A 20,953-nucleotide genomic window follows, 5' to 3' on the forward strand; every position below is an offset into this window, starting at 1 on the left:
ATTGTTGCCACAAGACGACTCTCGAAGCTCAATCATGGTACCGTGTAGTCCGTTCGCCCTATTTAAGATGGTGTAAAACTGGTATGGCATAACGGGAGCCCTGGAGTTTAACGTTAACAACTACAACGGAATTCAGTTCCAAGGACAAGCTTCATCGCAGACCATATGATCATTGTAGTAAAGCATCATCAAATATTTGACCGACATACTACCCAGCTCCCTTCCTGTGTTTCAGTGGGTCTTTTAGAGACACGGAAAAGTTGAAAGGTTGCTGCAAGCGCGTTCACATGGCAAACGTGGCGATACCCGCGTAAATCGATTATTTGAAAATAATATAAATATTAGAGTTCGCGGTATACTGCGCAGATACGTAAATAAACAAAGTCTACAATATGCTTAATACTTACTATACTTACTTAATTGGCACTTATACGTTTAAACGGTTATGAACGGTTAGTCGCTTCTTCGATCTGCTAGCTGGCGCTAATTGGTGACATTTTAAACGACTTTCATCTGGTCTTTCCAGCGAAGTGGGGGCCACCCTCTTCTTCTGCTTGCATAGGGCTGGTGTTGCTAAACTTTCTTTATTAGCCGGAGCGGGCAGGGCTGATGTTGTTATTTGTGTTAATGCTGGTACTCAAATAAACGAAGTCTTTATATCTAGAAATTATGGCTGCCAACAGTAGCGTTGTTTCAGAGGCGGATAATGTGCTGACTCTTTGCTCGATGACAGCAGCTACATGTGTTCTTCTTTAACCATCAAAACAATCCTAGCATTATTCAGGCCGTAGTAGTAGCCATGGATAAAGTAGTCGAAATACTGCAGGAAAATGGCTTAGACTGCAGCCGTGCAATATCTACATTTAAAGCCAAGGATTAAGTGAGGCTAAAACTCTCTTACCACAACATATTAGCGTAGGTCAGAGTGTAAGCAATCCCTGGAAAGAATTGGAATAGGAGTAATGTACATTCATATTGAGTCCCTGGGCATATCGAAATATACTGAAATGTATTGTAAACGTTTCTATCAGATTGAGCTAGATTTAAATAAGGTGAAACTGTGCATGATCGACCACGCAAGAAAGGTGTGAAAACAAGCGCGTGACTGCAAAGAGTCCAATATCATCATTAAAAAGGAGGGACTGTAGGCTCGTGATGGCGTCATATGCTTTTAAATTACACATTGTCAGTGATAGAAGATGTGGGAAGTGCGGGTTAGAGGAGGAAACAACCAAGCAGATATTGTGCTGGTGCCCTGCGCTCGCAAGGCTAAGACTTCACCTATCAAGAATGGCACACCTATCAGATTTAAAAGCAGCAAGTAGCATAAGTACTAGATGTACTTACGCAAATGTTTCCCTAAACCCTTCGAAGGCTAGGCTAGATCAAGCAGTGGGTATAAAATGTGATTTTCCATTCCTACCTAAGCTTTATAATTTTTATTTCGAAAAAAACAACACCAATGATACCCACTCAAGCGCGTATTATTCAGACAACACTTTTACATATATGAATACTTATGTAGATGTATGAGTGAACAAAAAAATGAATGCAAATACTTGTATGAATTTTGTTGTGGCTATAAAAATGTGTATAAAAGCGAAAATCACGAACAGTTTTTGCTAATACATTGCATCATACAAACTAATACATACATAGATACCTACACAAAATCTGCAAAATTCATGTAGAACAAGTAAGGAAGGCTAAGTTCGGGTGTAACCGAACATTACATACCTAGCTGAGAGCTTTGGAGACAAAATAAGGGAAAATCACAATATAGGAAAATGAACCTAGGGTAACCCTTGAATGTGTTTGTGTGACATGCGAATCAAATGAAAGGTATTAAAGAGCACTTTAAAAGGGAGTGGGCCATAGATCTATAGGTGGACGCCATTTCGGGATATCGCCATAAAGGTAGACCAGGGGTGACTCTAGAATGTGATTGTACGATATGGGTATCAAATTAAAGGTGTTAATGAAGGTTTTGAAAGGGAGTGGCCCTTAGTTGTATATGTGAAGGCGTCAATAAACAAATCCAGTTACCACGTTTCATCCCTTTTTTCGTATTTGGTATAGAATTATGGTATTTTTTTAATTTTTCGAAATTTTCGATACCGCAATGTGGGCGTGGTCATAATTGGACTTCGCCCATTTTTAACACCAATATAAAGTGAGTACAGATAAGTACGCGAACTGAGTTTAGTAAAGCTATATCGGTTTTTGCTCAAGTTATCTTGTTAACGGCCGAGCGGATGGTCAGACGGTCGACTGTGTATAAAAACTGGGCGTGGCTTCAATCGATTTCGCCCATTTTCACAGAAAACAATTATCATCATAGAAGCTTTGCCCCTACCAAATTTGATAAGGATTGGTAAATTTTTGTTCGACTAATGGCGTTAAAAGTATTCTAGACAAATTAAATGAAAAAGGGCAGATCCACGCCCATTTTGAAAATTTCTTACATTTTTGTATTTTGTTGCATCATATCAATACTGGAGTTGAATGTTGACATAATTTACTTATATACTGTAAAGGTATTGAATTTTTTCTTAAAATTTTACTTTCAATTTTTTTTTTTTTAAATGGGCGTGTTCTTCATCCGATTTTTCTAATTTTTATTAAGCACACATATAGTAATAGGAGTAATGTTCCTGCCAAATTTCATCATGATATCTTCAATGACTGCCAAATTACAGCTTGCTAAACTTTGAAATTACCTTCTTTTAAAAGTGGGCGGTGCCACGCCCATTGTCCAAAATTTAGTAATTTTCTATTCTGTGTCATAAGTTCAACCCACCTACCAAGCTTTATCGCTTCATCCGACTTTGGTAATGAGTTATCGCGCTTTTTCGATTTTTCGAAATTTTCGATATCGAAAAAGTGGGCGTGGTTATAGTCCGAAATCGTTCATTTTAAATAGCGATCTGAGATGAGTGCCCCGGAACGTACATACCAATTTTTCATCAAGATTTACTCAAGTTATAGTGTTAAAGGACAGACCGACGGACGGACATGGCTCAATAAAATTTTTTTTTTCGATACTGATAATTTTGATATATGGAAGTCGATATCTATCTCGATTCCTTTATACCTGTACAACCGACTGTTATCCAATCAAAGTTAATGTACTCTGTGTGCAAAGCACGCTGAGTATAAATAGTTCATGTTTACACATCCATATGTACTTATAGCGGATATAGACCTGTCGGCGTATACACATCGCTAGCATTTGTATGCATATTCCATAAACTTATAAATATAAATTTCGCTAAATTAAATGCTACACTGTGTACGTTTTTTAAACAATCACACATACACTCAAATTTTGCTAGTATTATAAATGTTGTTGTTTTCATTTCACATATGGCCATTGCTATGCAGCATAAACGGTTTTGAGGCATGCAAGTTGTTAAAATTAACATAAACCATGTGAAAGCATGAGTACGAGTAGGTCAAGTATTATTATGATGAGTAAAAATGTATTTTATGTACTTGTGTGTGTATATTTAAAGGAGATATATTTGTTGTACACTAGGAAAGACAATTTGTCTTTAATGTGGGGGCTTATATGCACTCCATAGTGCCTAAATATATGGCTGAGAAGAACTGCCTATCCCCCTAATCCAGAGTGTAAGGTGGCCCGTGCTTGTGGATGATTGGCAGCCAGGGGATATATTTGGCTCTATTCCAATGCAACCTTCCCGACATCGGGCCATCTTCGGAAGTACTGATGGCCGTACCCCAATAAGGTATGCTAATGTGGCGGACCGTTCCTTTCCCATTTTAAATATTGAGCCGCTGAATATCTAATTTTTGTAAGTAGTATGAAAGGGGAAGAACGGAGCTACAAGCCAAAGAAGACAAAAATATTACGGCTATGCAACAGACTTGCGAAGAGAAAAAATTTGAGAGTCAACGGCTTTCTTGGAAGTAACAAAGGGCGCACAAATAAGAAATCCAGCTGTTCCCGGGAGGATGAGGAATATGGCAAATCAGTCACGGAATGTGGCGCTGATTGATAATAGCAATCCTTTCGTACAGATAACTACTTAAAGATAGACATCTGTTGAAATGATGACCTTAAGCATTCAGTATACAAATTTTATATGTGAAAAAAAAAACAAGTTTACGTAATAAGTATTTAAATTTGTAAGACTCTACGTATGTAGTTCATATAAATTCCTAGTTACATTGTTGACGATGTCGGCATTGACGGGTTTTCTAGCACCATTTAGAAGTTTGTTTATATGCCTAAAATAATTAGTTTTCAGCCTTTAGTCCCTTTCTGGTTGTTGTAGTTTATTTCGAGCAACAATTGAAACGTGAGTGTGTGGGAGGATGGAGAGAACGTGTTTCCAAATTACCTAACCGGTATGAAAATTAGAGGTATGTTTATTGTAACCCTAACACAAGCAGCGGAAAAGCTTGAAGGAAGCATTCCATATAGTCCCACTTAGCAAAAAAGGGATAGGCGTAGGAGTTGACTAGAATAGGGAAGAAGATGATGTCTTTATGTCAGTGGTAAGCCCTCAACGAAAAGAGCAAAACATCTTTTTGAACAGCGTATTTGCAGACAGCTGCGTATGGGGATTACGGCAATTTTTAAGGCCAGTCAGATACTGCTTTGTCACTTATTCAATTATTTTATGAATAACTTGAAGCGCAGCGTTGCTTATTGTTAGAATCTTAAAGTTAGATAGGTTAGTATCGTGACACTTAATATAGCTTATTATGTACTTCTTATTTGCTTTGTATGCTATCATATGTCGACTTGTTAACGGTAGCAACCGATAGCCGGCAAATTATTGTTTTGCTATCGGTTTATTATCTATAGCGAATCATTATAGTCAAGTTATCGGTTTGTTATCGGCTATAGATGGTAACACTCTGATAACGAATTGATAAATTCTCTATAGCAAATCGATAACTTTTGTTTATATATCTATCATTTTTCTCCAATCGCAGTTTTATTGCATACTAGCCGGGACCGTGCGCATCTTGCGCAACAAAATACAAAAGTCGGATATTAAAAAACGACAGAAATCAGCCTTTCTATCAATCAATCATCTATCAATAAACATTCACAAGTGCTTGCACTGCCATCTGGCGAATGTTAGCAACTACCGGTAATACAGTGTTAGTTCTAATCAAATATTCATAATAGTGCCATGGTACAAACAGATTTCTTTTTGTGCTCACAATCATATATTTTTAACAAATTTTTTAAATAAAATATAGCTAAACAAAAGCACTACGACCAGTAATGCCCAGAGCTCGCTAATAGCAAAGAGAGTAGATTAATAAAAGGGAGCATTGTAGAGTCGTTCATTCTCCACAGAGTGGAACGGCTGCGACAGGAATACACCATACGTTTTGCCCCTGCTTCGTTTTCACCATATGGATAAAAAAAAGTCATGAGCCTGGGCATTCGCGCAATTTTAGTGATGTAAATTGCATGGCGCCAGCGCCAATGCGGTGCCAGCTCAATTGTAGCTCATTGACGCAATGACTCCAAGCGAATTTTTTACGCTACTTAATAGTGAGTGCGTAGTACATTTAACTTGCACTATTGAGTGAAATGATCTTTGTGTGTCAGCCACGAGTTTGGTGTTATTGGCGCTACTGGCAATGATGACACTGATCTGATGACCGAAGCGCTGGTAGTTCAGCTTTTGAATCAGAGAAAAAATTGATGACCTGTGTAAAGTATTATGGCTTTGTCTATTATTGCCTTTGACTTTGAACTAAATAAGTGCTGCGGACATAACAACCAGAGAAATTTTTGAGTTTTATATTTTAGATTTAATGCACAATTAATATGGTGTGTTTGAGCAGCCAAATAATAACAGTAGTATTGCTAAAGTGCTGCTTAGTTGATGGAATGTCGATAATTTCCTAGTGATGATGAATAGATTGTCAACATTTCGTTCAACGAACGCGCGAAATTGCCACATCCGCTCAAATTTTCCAAGATTTTCCATTGTTGATTTAATTTAAGCTGTTAAGCCAATATTTTGCCCCCAGCTTATTGCAAATAGGTAATTTTTCCAAAAGCAAAATAAATTACAGCAAAGATTACAGAGTTAAACAGCCTAAAAAAATCAACTATGTTGAGGCGGAGAGCATAGCAAAAAGTATGGTGAATTCCTCGCTCAGCCATCCTACAAATTCCACAAAGTTTTACAAGTCTACAATGTACCATCTTATAATTTTTAAAATCTTTGCCTGTACATAAAAACAACAATTCGAAATCTATATATATAAAATTCAAATTATGTATGTATGTATGTATGTATGTATGTAGGTATAGATCGAGCTGCGTGCTAAATGGATCGACCGATTACAACCATATTTGCACAACCCACTAGAAACTTTCCAAGACTAGTCATAGGCTAAAAATAATATCGATATATAAAAGAGGCGTGGCACCTCCCATGCAAAATTAATATTTGGTACTACATAACTCTGAAGGTATTCACGTTAGAATATTGAAATTCAGTAAGGAGTTATGTATATGAGGTCAATCCCTAACACCCCCAAGAAAATTTGGGGTGGGGGAGAAGGGGTCGTGGCACCTCCCATATTAATGGAATTTATCATACTGCATATCTCTGGATTTAGTAATGGTAGGATAATTAAAATTGGTAAGGAGCTATATGAGGTTAAGTCCTAACATCTCCAATAAAATATAGAATTGGGGAAAAGGGGGCGTGGCACCTTCCCTACAAATGGGATTTTTCAGAACTATGGCTGCCGTACAAACTTAGATTATTATAACAGCTAAAGTTTGACTACAGAGTTGTTTGGCTGTTATTCCTTTTGACTGTTTAGTAATCTGCCGCCGTTAAAATTGTTTGTTAACATCAGTCTTTCTAAATCTTCCATAACTATATGAAATTAAAAATTTCGAAAACAACAAAGTTTTCATACCAAGGATTCCATTAATACCGACAGATATACCTTTAAATTTTAATCGCCTCCAATTTCCTATTAGGTTGGCTTTCGCAATGTCAATAGAGCTCAAGGACAGTCATTAACTGTAGTAGGAGTCAATCTTGCCAACTCATGTTTCACCCATGGTCAATTATACGTAGCCTGCTCCAGAGTTGGGTCATCGAAAAATCTTTTTGTTTATACTCCAAATAATATTACAAAAAATATTGTATATCATATGGTTTTCAGCAATACCTTAATTGGCAAATACATAACCCTAAAATAAATTTAAAATTTGTGATATTTATTTTGCATATTTTATAGAAACGTGGGGTGAAGCCCACGGGCATAAGCTAGTAATATATAAGACTAGCGGATCCGTCAGACGTTGTTCTGCCCTAAATTTGGTCTATCTCCATACATTTTAATAAGCTTTTTCCGTCTAGCTCTGCCCAACCCCACTCCTTCTCACTTTTTCTTAATCTTTTTATTCTCTCCTCCCTCCGTATTTTCGCTTCATCTATTTCTATTTTCGTCTCACTCTATCTCTTTCTCTGTCTCCTTCTCCTTCTCTCTTTTCTCTTCTATAAAGTTTTTCCCATTCTTCTTCGTCTCTTATTGCCAGGCAAATATAATAGGACGTATGTAAATAGTTATGTGGGTATTATTAATTCATGTCTTTATTTCGGCTTCGCATGCATATTTATCAGTTTTGCCAGGTTATTGCAACTAAATCGAATATCACAAAGAAAATTACTTTAAAGCTGTCAGCAACAACTTTCATTTGATATCCATATTACACACACATTCTAGGGGTATCTGGGTCCAGGTTTTGCCCATATCTTGAGACCCTAGTCCCCCAGCGGTATAAAAATTACTCTGTACTAAAGCACTCATCAACAGCTTTCATTTGTTATCCTTGTTGTATAAACACTTTCTAGGGGTATCGGGGTCCACGTTTATGGCTCTATTTCGAAACCCTAGTCACCAATAGGTATGAGTAGTACCCTGTACTAAAGCACTCATCAACAGCTTTCATTCGTTACCCATATTCTATAAACGCATTCTAGGGGTACCCGCGTCCACCTTTTCGCTTATATCTCGAGACCCTAGTTACCCGTGGGTACGGAAAATACCCCGTGTCAAAGTACTCATTCGATACCCATATTGTACAAACATATCCCAGGATTACCCACCCTATCCAGAACGGGATAAAAATTAGCCTATGCCTGTCTCCTGGCTCTAAGCTACCCCTCCACCAACTTTCAGCCAAATATGTTCATCCCTTACTTCCTCTTCAATCACTCTTTATCTATGTAAAAAAGCGCATCAAAATCCGTTGCGTATTTTTGAAGGTTTAAGCATTCAAAGGGACATAGGGACAGAAAAAGCGACTTTGTTTTATACTATGTAGTGGTGTACATCCACACATACCTATAAACCTACGCCCGGAGTTAAATAACGCAGCGAATGCTATATATGTACGTATGCATGTGTCGCATCAAGCCTCACTCAAAAGCAATTAGCGCGGACAGTTCACAGCGAACAAACACACATACGCATTTCTTGATAAAAATGTAACTTTTGTTTAAACAATTTGGCTGACATAGAAAGGAATCAAGTAGTTTTTTTTTTGGAGATCGAAAGTAAATATTTCAAAGTTTTACTGAAAAGTAGAATTTTTGAAATCGATCCATCCGCTTATAAGTTATAGCTGTGTAAACAAAAATTTTATGATTTTTTGCTACATTTTGGCAATTTGCCACGCCTCTATAATATATATCTTCAAATTATATTAACTGTACCATCTCACGTAGCTAAGCTTTCAAATGCAAAAACCGTTTTAAAATCGGAGTATTCTGTGTGAAGTTATGTGCATACATGGCATTTAGCCACTTTATTTTATAAGATTTATAGATAAGATACAATTATTCACTATGCTTATGTAATAGCCCCAATTGTCTCTTTCTTCATATATGAAATGCATTTAATTTTCTACTCACACTGTAAGACATATTTTCGCTATTTAAATATTTCAGAAATCATTGGCGTAATGTTTATTTTATATAGCTATGTTTTAGAGAGAAGTGTGAGAATTTATTTTTATAGAATTTTGCATACCAAGCCGGTCAGTCCGAGATTACCTCTTTCCAAATTTTAAGAATTTGATTTATAATATGTATAGAAGATATGTATGAACAACAACAATATTTTTGTTTTCGTGAAATTTATAACAACAGCAATGTTGACATAACAGACAAAGTAAATATTTACATAGACAAAATTTTGAACGGCTGTAGCCGATGGTGAAGAAAAACAAAAATGCAATTGAATTTTAAAATAGGCTTAATGGTTCAACATGGCGGATGAGTAACATTTTTACTACCAACACTTATAAGTGAAAGAATAATGTGTGCAGAGAAGCTCAAAATTATGTCTTGTATCTATGCGATTATGAACGGTTCATTGTCAAATGTATAGCGCATGAATTATTAATAATACAATTTTTAACTTAGGTGCATGGCTGAGATTTCGACCAATCGTAAAACAGCTTAAGTATGTATTTGTGTTCGTCTTAAGGCAAATATATTTTAAATTTTTAGCAGATAATTCAACATTAATGTGCTCTTTACAAGAATATTTTACTTCTCCCAGTACTTGGGTACCTTTGCTGTTTCCGCACCCAAGTTTGCTCCGTGAAATGGTCTTATCTTCCTGTTGACTAAATCAGAACGTATGATGCGATGAGATGCGCCCGTGTCAACAGTCAGCAAATATTTACATATCCCACGACAGTAAGATTGCTTCTCCAAAATGTTAGTGCCAGTTTAACGGACGGCGCTGAATGGTATCAGTGGCGTTCTGAGAACAACACCTACTTTGGCACTGAATGTCATGCTGAACATACATCTAGTAGATATTGCGGGAAAGGCATCCGTGGCCCGGTCGTTGGTCAGGCTTCGTGATATGGGTTATGGGCTTCCTGACTTCGGACACTCTAGCCTTCTTACTAATTTCGACTTTATCCCGGACAGGACGGACTATTGTATGCCGATGACCGCTCCCTATGAAACCTTCACCCCAATCGTTCGCCGGAGGGAGGAGTGGAAAATAGGAATTATCTGGGGCATGGGACCGGTTAACTTGTTCACGGATTGGCCGAAGTTGGACGGAAAGGTTGGCGGGGGGATCTTTTGTCTTTGGCTGATCACTGCAGTGCATTCCAAGTGGAAGTTGCTGCGATTAAGGATGCGGTGGATAGAATGCTATCCAGTGCAACTACGGTTTGGGAATCTAACATCTACTCTGATAACCAAGCTGCTATCAAGGTCTTGAGCTCAACTCCAGTGCGATCGAGGGTGGTCTGGGAGTGCCTGACCTCGCTTGCGATTGCATCGAATTATTTTAAAATTAAGATTATCTGGGTCCCGGGCCATAGTGATATCCCGAGTAACTGTCAAGTGGATCTCTTTGCCCGCATCGGCACAACTGAACCGGATGAAGATGGCTGTAGGGATTTCGGGATTCCGCTGGCCACCTATGGATTGCTCCCCCATAGCTGGGCCTCGAGTCAGCTCAGCAAATGTTGGGTGGACACCACGTCTTGCAGGGTAGCAAGATCTTTCTGGCCGAAAGTGGATGGCAGGAGATCTGCTGAAATAATTGGGTTCACTAAGGCTCACCTATCAATGGTCATTATGGGTTTGACAGGGCACTTTCCGATGGGTATCCATGCGGTACGTCTCAATATACTGGAAACTACATCCTGCTGCACCTGTATGGAGGTCGATGAAGAGGAATCACCAAATCACTTTATGCTTGATTGACCATCTTTTGCCAGAACTAGGCGAAAGTACTTCGGTGGCGACTCAATTGGATCTCCCAAGGATTTATTCAAAGTTGAGATCGGTATCATTCGGAGCTTTATCGTTGCTCCTCAGCAAACTCTAAGTAGCTAGATCTAAGTCACCGTTATTTTTGGTGTATGTGGTATCACAACGGACCTTCGTGTTTTCCAAGTGAGCTTGAGCTATCCTTGTCAGGGCAGCTACCACCTAACATAACCTAAGATTGCTAGAAGTTCTTTCGATTTGCGAGACAGATTTTATCGGGCATTGAATTCTGGTATATAGCTGCCGTCGCTTACCAATTAAGGGGACTTGGAGATTTGGTCATCTCTTTCAGCTCTGCCTTCAAGACCGGAACTAGTGAAACCGGTGCTGCAATTAATGTTACCTGGGCTGCGATTCCTTAAGTGCTTTCAATATTGCGTCAACCCTGTTTGGCCTCTCGTCTTCCACACGATGAGCTTTGTATTTTGGCTTACTCAAAAGTGAGGCTATTTACTGGGTCAGTGCAAATGTTTTGAGTATGTAGTCCGTTTCGTTTTGACCTCCCGTACTCCATCTATAAAGCTATAAATTTTCACCCTCTCCGTGCATTCAACGGATGCGTCTGCATTTTCCAAAAAGCTGCGCTTAAGGCACCAGGAGGTCTCACTGACTTTTTGGTAGCGGCTTTTCAACTCAATTCTGTATATCTTTTTCTTAGGCTCGCTTCCGCAACGTCTCTCGACAGCGGTTATCTTTTCTTTTCTCCCTCTGTAAAGACCTGTAAGATTTAACCTGCAGTATCCCATTTCTCCAATGCTGCAGTCTTCTCAAATTCTAGCGTAAATATCTGGAAGTAAACAGAGACGTAAAAAGTTGGAGTTTCTACCCCCGGATTGTCCGCTGAAACAGCTATGCGATTAAATTGTAACTCCCCTATACGGCCTTTTAAATCGTTTACCCCTGAGGAAGATTGTACAATTGCCACACTTTTGTCTCGAGTTTTGAAGATACCTTCTTCTTATGTCCTAATTGCGAAGACATTCGTGCAAGCGCAATCTTTGATGTAAGGCATATCTGCTGCGACTCCAGTTGAGGTGTCACATAAGTCTTCTGTCCATTGAGTTGTGATGAGACGTCTACCGATAATTTCGACTATATAACTGACTATATCGCGCTAGACACTGGATCCTGAGTCTCTATCTATACCTTCCAATTTAGTTCCTGGCACTTCCATATCAGGATGAAAATTTTGCTCCTCCATGTTGATTTCTTCTGATTGTAGTACCGATGTAATCCACGGGCTTCCTACTCATTTTTTAATAGCTAGATTTTCAATTCACTTAACTTGGATATGTCCTTGTTGTCCTCTGGACCTCTGGAATTTGTTTAAAAATTCTTTTTCTGACAACAGGTCATAGAATCTTACCAAGCTCTTGATAATAAATAAATATAATCAAATATTTCTCATATAAAACCCCTTTATTAACAGCACTACTATGGTAGCTGATTTTAACAATTAAATGAATTCCCATACTTAACTTATAGCGTGTTCAAATTTAACTGACTGGACTTTCCCTGGACTGTGCTGCTTTAATAACAAATATGTAGTTAGTTAATGTCTGCATGTGATTCCAAAAGGAGAAATGTAAAAATCTAGTTCTAATATGTAAATGTGATTTCAGAGAACTATATAGTCAAAAGACCCAATGCTAACAGAAAATCGCATTGCATGGCATATGATATGTCATTGTACTGGTGATACAGTTACGAGAACTACACTTAACAAATAGAAGAAAGCAATCATCCCTTTTACCAGAAAAAGAGTGATACCAGTGTGACGGACTTTTTCTTTGGTTTTGCCGGGTTGGCCTCAGTTCGTCCAAGGTTCCTGAAAGAAAAAAATCCCTACCGGTCCTTCTAAATGAATAACCCTGTTGATTTCATGTGAAAACCCTCGGCCAACCTCTGCGGTCGAATGGAGTAAAAAAGCCCCCTGAAGAATATGATTTAAGTACAAATGAAGTCAAAACCTTTAGGTGTACTCTTGGCCGGTAGTCATAAAACCTACCGACTCGTATGCCTGTCTCTCAATATCTCAATTTCAATGCGAATTCGTCGCCCTTATATACTAATTTTGCACGCAGGCAAATAAATATCTATATACCATAATACTACTCGGTACATTATGGTATTCAAACGACTAGTAGGAAAATCAGCGTAAAGTAGCGGCCACCGTGGTGTGATGGTACCGTGCTCCGCCTATCACACCGTATGCCCTGGGTTCAACTCCCGGGCAAAGCAACATCAAAATTTTAGAAATAAGGTTTTTCAATTAGAATAAAATTTTTCTAAGCGGGGTCGCCCCTCGGAAGTGTTTGGCAACCACTCCGAGTGTATTTCTGCCATGAAAAGCTCTCTGTGAAAACTCATCTGCCTCGCAGATGCCGTTCGGAGTCGGCATAAAACATGTAGGTCCCGTCCGGCCAATTTGTAGGGAAAAATCAAGAGGAGCACGACGCAAATTGGAAGAGAAGCTCGGCCTTAGATCTCTTCGGAGGTTATCGCGCCTTACATTTATTTTTTTTTTTTTTTTAGTAGGAAAATCATGTAGGATGCAGCCTGCATGTCCTGAGATGAATATATATGTACCTTGATAGCAAAAACCACTATAACGAGAACTCAATTGAAAACGAGTCAAGTGCTAACAAACCTCCAACGACTGGCGTGTATATGCATCACAAGGGCTATGCGTACATGTCCCACAACAGCATTAGAGACTATCTTCGACCTTACTCCGCTACATATAGCGCTACAGCAGTTAGCCCCGCGAACCACCCTGAACTTTGAAAAAGTGGACTCGGGCAGAGGAAAAGTTGTATGATCGTGAATTATATGGGAATTTAAGGAAAACATCTCATTCTCTCCAATTTCGAGAGATGATATCTTCAAGCTTGTGGTCTTTCAGAAAAGTTATAAACTAGAAAAAAGAGACAAGATTACATGAAAAGCAGCCAGACTAGAAAGCATCCAGCACGTACTCAAGACAGTACGTGATACAGATGGCTTGAAAACACCAGAGAGTATTAGATCTTGAGACTTTGGACCTAGAGCCACAATATCAGTACTTTTAAGCGTATACCCGAGAATATTTCAATAGGAAGTGTCCGCCGTAAGACAGTTTTCTGAGCTGAACTTTCAACGCGTATACGCCAACGAAACCATCGCCATACTAAATGACATTCAAGACGAACTGAAGGCAATTTCTGCATTCGATGACTTTTTTTTCGCACTAGTATTGAAGAGCGTGGAAAGGCTTAATCAATTGGGAACACACAATGAAGTACTGCTGAGCTGGGTTCCACAACCAAGGGAAGTGGAGTGAATTAGCGGACAAAGATCTAAGCGAGAGAGGCAGCGTCTGCACGACCCATTGGTCCTGAGCTACTTCTTCCAGTTGGTGCATAGGAAAAAGGGGGCAATTTTTTGGTAGAACAGAGGAAAGAGAAAGAAGAGAAAGAGGCTGATGACAATCTAAGCTACTGTAGGAGGTCATACTACAAATCGCTAGAGGGATATCTTATTCTTACAGTACATTGCAGACTCAACAGCGACATGCAGAAATTGGGCATACAATCGAAAGAAACATGCCGGTTTTCCACCGGAGGCGCAAGAACGTAGCTCTTCGCAATGCGCTTAGGGAACTACTAGGCTTCATCAAATAAGTCGGCTGTGATTAGGTGCTGTGAAGGAGATGAGGACACAATAGACAATAGTCGCAGTGCAAGCCTTAGCATTATTTATCTATTTATCTAACAAAAACCATAGTTTTAATTTTTAAGAAAACTACTTGTTCAGATTAACCATTTTACCTTATTTTGTTAGTTTTTTTTGCTCGTTTTTAGGAAATGTTTTTTTTTTATACTCTAATCGAATAATCGAAACTAGTATATATTTAAAGAAAAATTTCCTTGTAGGCATTGGCTTATTCATTTTCAAAATCTTTTTTTTTTACAGAAACAAAAACTATTTGTGGTGATGTGCCACCTCACTATTGGGAAACGCCATATTCTCAACCCTACTTTGACAATTCATCTAGACGCGAAGTGACAGCGACAGTGGGGCAGGCTGCACTACTACACTGTCGGGTGCGAAATTTAGGCGATAGAGCGGTAAGTGAATGAAATTATTTAATTTATATGTATTTTGGCAATAATGCAAACGTTAGCTTTTGTTGTGTCTCGGCTGCCGTTTTTAAAGCGTCTTTCTCAGAAAAATTTTGAATAACACCCCATTTCAGATCTTGTTTCAAAAACAACTCAGCTTATGTGAAAATGTATTGAATTTGAGCTCAGTAAAATTTTTTTTAAACAAGTTCTGTGTCAGGTCATTTTTCATCTTCTCAGATAGAGCGTTTTTGAAAAAAAATTCTGAATGAGGGCCTTTTTTATTTTTCGCTGTAAAATCGTATTCTTAGATGGATGAAATCCTTCCTAATCTCGAATTTATGTCCGTCGTTATTGCTAAGGTGTGAGTGCCTCGTTTCTTCTTTTGATGAAATCAAGTATGCACTATGGATTTCTATAACTTTTATGTAAATTATATGGTATTGTGGCAAATATTAACAGTTTCGAGACGTCACTACGTTGCTAGTAAATTAATGCACAATAACAGCAAAGCAAGCAGCTACACATACATATATGGAAACAGCAAAACTAAGAGCAAAGAGTATTTTTTACAAACTTGTTGTCAGCATATAAGAGCGAAGCGGAAAAGGAGTAACAGTCGCGCATAATGTAATCAACAGCTAAAAGCGCAGCAGTTATTACTTACAAATACACTCCCATAAAACTACGCGACCAACATGAATATGAGATACAGAAATGGGAAATAGATAAGCATTTGCGCGAGAAAGCTGTTCGTGAAAAATCCAAACCTTGGAAGAAACAAGCGAACAACGCAACTGAGAGCACAAAACCAGCGGAAGCTGAGGAGTAATGAATCAGTTTGATATTAACACGCTATAAGTGAAGTAGGCGGGTAATTTATTTGTGAAGTACTACTACCAAAGTAGTGTTGTCAGTAACTTATTTTGTTTTGTTGATTTTCCGACAGGGTGGATAAATGATGTATATTGGAACGATTTTCCGTCATCCCTTGTCAAATTTGGTTTCGAGACAATAAAGAACATTTTTAAATATTTGAGTTATATTTTCGACAGTTCAGTGATAGAACGTAGATAATAATCAAGAATTCCAAAAATTCATTACAGTATATTGTACAGTAGTTTTTCATAAATTTCAAATTTACGAGTTCTTTAACGAGAAGAGATAAATCCACCAAATAAACACACCAACGATGATCTGAATTGATTTAGCCATGTTCTTCGCTTCGCCTGTCTGTTTGAATGCAAATTTTTCCCTCAGTTTCGGAATATCTCGATGAAATTACGTGGGTGGGCATACTTTGGCTCCCCTTAGACATTGGTCGAAACCAACCGGATTAAACGACCAAATCATAAGTTCCCCAAACAACAGGTTTTTCATAATAGATTTATTTTTTGTCACTTCTTCTCAGTTTATCAAATAAGTGCTTCAAATTTCACCATATGCTTTCCTATTTGCCACATGTTGTCTGAACCTTTCTGTCGAGCATGTGTAAATTTCCTTTGTGTATTGCATTTATTGCAAACGTACAGCCACAACAGCACTGCCGCGAAATTATCATGCGGTCCTTTTGAAAATTGTGTTATAACCACAACAGCACATGCGCGCTTTAGTGGCATTTGAACCGCATTTTATTGTTGTGCTTAATTTTGTTGCCGCTGTAGTACATACTTTTGCATATTTTTACAAGGCATACCATTTGATAGTGAAAGTAGCGGTTAAGTGAAATTGCTCAGCGCTTGTGTTAACATTTAACTAAATTGCAGATAGAGGTTTGCCATTTTTTTGCAACGATCGTTTATTACTCAAAAATTAAAAATTGAGAAAAAGCTGTATAATAGCAAGATGTTTTGGTGGGCGGATTCGTTTGTTAATAGTCCAATCATCGCAAGAGTGTTGGTTCAAATTCCAATCGCAGGAGAAAAGGCGATGAAGAGACTTCCAGAATAAAATTGAAACAGCTGCTGCCTTGCTCGTCTTGATGTGGAGTTGTTTCAATTTTTACCCAAACATTTAAAAAAATAAATTTTAAAAATTTAAAAGCAAACGGGCAATCAGTGCTTTGCAATTTCAACCAACTGTCACGGTTAGTTTTTGTTGCTCCTACTTAAATAAATTTTTTTTTTGATTTGGTCTAGATTACTTACTTACTTAATTGGAGCTTAACCGTCTAAACGGTTATGGCCGTCCAACAAGGCGCGCCAGTGGCTCCTTCGCTCCGCCAACCGGCGCCAAGTAGTCACACCAAGGGAGTTTTCCACCTGGTCTTCCAACGAAGTGGGGGCGCCCTCTACCTCTGCTTCCATAGGCGGGTTCCGATAGAATTTGGTCAAGATTATTTGATATTTTGTCTAGATACCTGTTAAATTTTCATTAACACCAACATTCATCAATTCGTAATTTTAATCACTTATGAATTTCTTTGCTCGACCTGCGTAAGGTAAGATTTAAATGACCAGTCACTTAGGAACTCACATTGAGTGAATGTGTCCATAGTGCCCCCAGAATTTGTTTGAGTACTAAATGGAAAGACCCCAATAAGGTGCAAAGAAAACTACGCCCCCTTGATAAGTACAATTTTCTTTCACCTTACTTAATTGCTGCCTCGAAATCTGGCAACTGCGCCTTGACCTGGCGAGCGCAGGATAGGAACACAGCACTTACTCTCTTCACGAAACTCTCATTTCCGATATCTGCCATTACTGACCAGGACTAACTTATAAGCATATTGCGCCCGAAGTCAATGTCTGTTTAATCTGCCCATCGTGAGCCTTCAGTCGTGTCTCTTTATAGATATAAACAACCTTGTGAATCGAGCGTCTTTGAATTTGCACTTGAACTTAGATATTTTCAGCTTCTCGCTTCTGTGCACGTCTTTCCTGCTTGATGGATCATATACAACATATGCCTCTTTTTTATTTCTTTTAAACGGACTGCGATGTCAACCTTTGGTTCGTCAAGTGCCCTTTGCCAACTCATAGGCTATTTCGTTGTATTCAGTCTACTTTAAACCCTGAGGCCAGTATTGACGTATGGTCCAAGCGAGGTCTTTCCAATCAATTTTTGTATTACAGAACAATTCTTTATTAAGTAATGTGTAAGATTTTAGCCTTGAGTGCCGTCTGATCATTAATATATACATATATTGATACCACTGCGTCTTAAGCACATATCCTTCAGAATTTCTATTGCTTTCTTCATGGTTATAATTTCCGTTTGAAAGACGCTGCATTAATCAGGGCTGCTAATAGGATCTTATTACTGCATCGACATATGATAGAGCATATCCGACCCATTCGTTAATTTGGAACCAACTGCGTGCACGTCCATAGTATGTCGTGCCATTCACGTACCTTTGAGCCAAACCTCCAGCTCTTTTGTGGCCCCAAAAGCTCTTTCGAGGCTAATGTTAGGGACCATGTATTTCTTTCGCCCTACATTTAATGGCGCTAAATTACTGCGGCCTGCACTCGGGCTGCATCGAGGCTTCTTCCACATCTTCATAACTTCCATGACAACATACCATCTAGACTTAATCCGAATTATTTTGTGCTGTACTTTTCTTATGGAGTTACCTCTCAAATCTTAGGCTTTATCCAGTTATGGACTTTATATTTTGTAGCAAATAATACTAGATCGGGTTTTTCTACATTGGCGACTCTAGATGTTCAGGCATGCAAATAACGAATTGCCTGAGTGGATAAATGCCGGGTCGAACCGCCAAAGCAATTGCTAGATGAAGAGCGTCTACAGTGTTGGTATACGACTTCACCGTGCGGCTTTCCGCGGAAGATTTCGTGGCTTCAAATAGACATTTGTGCGGCGTCATCATCCGCAGCTCAACATGGAACCAATCCAATTTGTTAAGGCCGGATGAACTTCAATCGAGTAGAGACTGTTAGATGACTGCTCGTTTCGATACATTGCTGAATGTCCAGAAAACACTTCACGGCATACTCCTACTTTTACTAGACTTTCTCTTTATTCAGGACCTCCCTTTGCAATGTAGTTTCGACTTGCGGAGCGTTGTGCCCGTCTTCCTTATTTGTGAGTCCCTGAATTGTGTCTCCCTGAATTAGGCGTTTTCTCAGTCTTGTCGTTTAAATAAAAAAAAAAAAATTTATGGCGCGATAACCTCCGAAGAGATCTAAGGCGGAGCTTCTCTTCCAATTTGCGTAGTGCTCCTCTTGTATTTCCCTACAAATTGGCCGGACGGGACCCACATGTTTTATGCCGACTCCGAACGGCATCTGCAAGGCCGATGAGTTTTCACTGAGAGATTTTCATGGCAGAAATACACCCGGAGTGCTTACCATACACTGCCGAAGGGCGACAACGCTTGGAAAAATTTTCTTTTAATTGAAAAACCTTATTTCTAAAAATTTGGTGTTGCTTTGCCCGGCGTGTAAACCCAGTGCATACGGTGTGGTAGGCGGAGCACTGTACCATCACACCACGGTGGCCACCATCTTGCCGTTTACCTGGAGCATAAAGGCCTCTTCAACCTTATGATTTCATATTTCCGGATCCTTGTTCTTCTCGCTTTCCATTACTTTTGCCAGCTTAATAATCTTCTTAACCTTTAGAAAATTTAGCTTTTTACTCTTCCATAGTGGCTTTGCTTTTCCCTTGAACCTTCTCAGTAGACAAGCTCTATTGTACTCAGTTCTCAGTGCTTTTGATAAGAAATTTTTGCATTCCTCCAACTCCTCTTAGGCGATAACTCTTTAGGTTGCCCCCGTCTTCCTACAGTATATTTCTGGAACTAGTACTTGGGTTTCTAAAGGCTCTCCCTTTATCTTCATTCTTTAGATGAATGCTGAAGCTCATGCATATATCAGTCTGAAAAGAAAGGCCTCTCAAAGTGCTTCCATTAATAAAAAAATAAATGTAAGGCGTGATAACGTCTGAAGAGATTTTAGGCCGAGCTTCTCTTCTAGATTGCATCGTTCTCCTTCCATTAATACCCTGATTTATTATGTGCGGCCACTGTAGTGTGATGGTAGTGTGCTTCGACTACCACACTGTATGCCTTGGTTCACACCCCGGGCAAAGCAACGTCAAAATTTTAGAAATAAAATTTTTCAATTAGAAGAAAATTTTTCAAAGTGGGGTCGCCCCTCGGCAGTGTTTGGCAAGCGCTCCGGGTGTATTTCTGCCATGAAAAGCTCTCAGTGAAAACTCATCTACCTTGCAGATGCCATTCGAAGTCCGAATAAAACGTGTTGGTCCCGTCCGACCAATTTGTAGGGAAAAGCAAGAGGAGCACGACGCAAATTGGAAGAGAAGCTCGGCCTTAGATCTCTTCGGAGGTTATCGCACCTTACATTTATTTATTTTTTTTATTATGCTCAAAGATCTATGTGTTATCAATTATATTATTTGACATTTGCCCAACACATGTAGGCCACATGTAGACTCCTCTATAGTATATAACAAAAGAAGGATTCACCTCTACCGTTATTATCGTTCCGTCCCCATCCGGAATGAGCTAGGCCGTCTGTTTGAACTGCACACAGACTGAGTATGTCCATAGTGCTACCAGAAGTTTGTTTAACGTACAAACGTGAAACCCTATCAAAAACCAAGACATTAGGTGTAAAAACAATCCGTTCTCTTGGCAAATCTTCGAAGCTTTGTAGGACATATCCCACTTAATGCTTCTAAATCTGTCATCTGTATCACTCCAAATAGCTGTAGTCTTAGCCTGAAAAGCGCACCGCGCATGTTATCGGTGACGTCTGCAAAGTCGTCCCCAAGAAAGCGGGTTTTTAGGTGCCTCATTCGCTTTTTCATTTTCATCTATTACACCTACCCCGATTCTCTCGAGGGATTGTTTACACTCAAGCGCACTTTTATATGTTGTCTTATGCGAGAATATTGCCTTAATTGCTGCTTGGCTGTCAATATGAAAGTTTACGTGTCTGCCATATGTAGTTAAGCTCCTTAAACGTCATATTTAACAAGCCAAGCATAATTTCATAAACTCCAATTACACTGGTCAACAATATTTTTGTACAT

The 20,953-nt window shown here is 38.9% G+C and overlaps 1 protein-coding gene across 1 annotated transcript in view; it reads left to right on the plus strand.

The window, feature by feature from the left end:
- The window catches only part of dpr4 (defective proboscis extension response 4), a 222,029-nt gene that overhangs the window by 148,605 nt on the left and 52,471 nt on the right, over positions 1-20,953 (plus strand). The window contains exon 3 of the mRNA XM_067759262.1: positions 14,784-14,938. Within this exon, the coding sequence (XP_067615363.1) occupies positions 14,784-14,938 (155 nt within the window). The remainder of the gene's footprint in view (positions 1-14,783; positions 14,939-20,953) is intronic.

Source organism: Eurosta solidaginis, chromosome 1 (genome assembly GCF_040869045.1).
Source record: "Eurosta solidaginis isolate ZX-2024a chromosome 1, ASM4086904v1, whole genome shotgun sequence".
Classification (NCBI taxonomy): domain Eukaryota; kingdom Metazoa; phylum Arthropoda; class Insecta; order Diptera; family Tephritidae; genus Eurosta; species Eurosta solidaginis.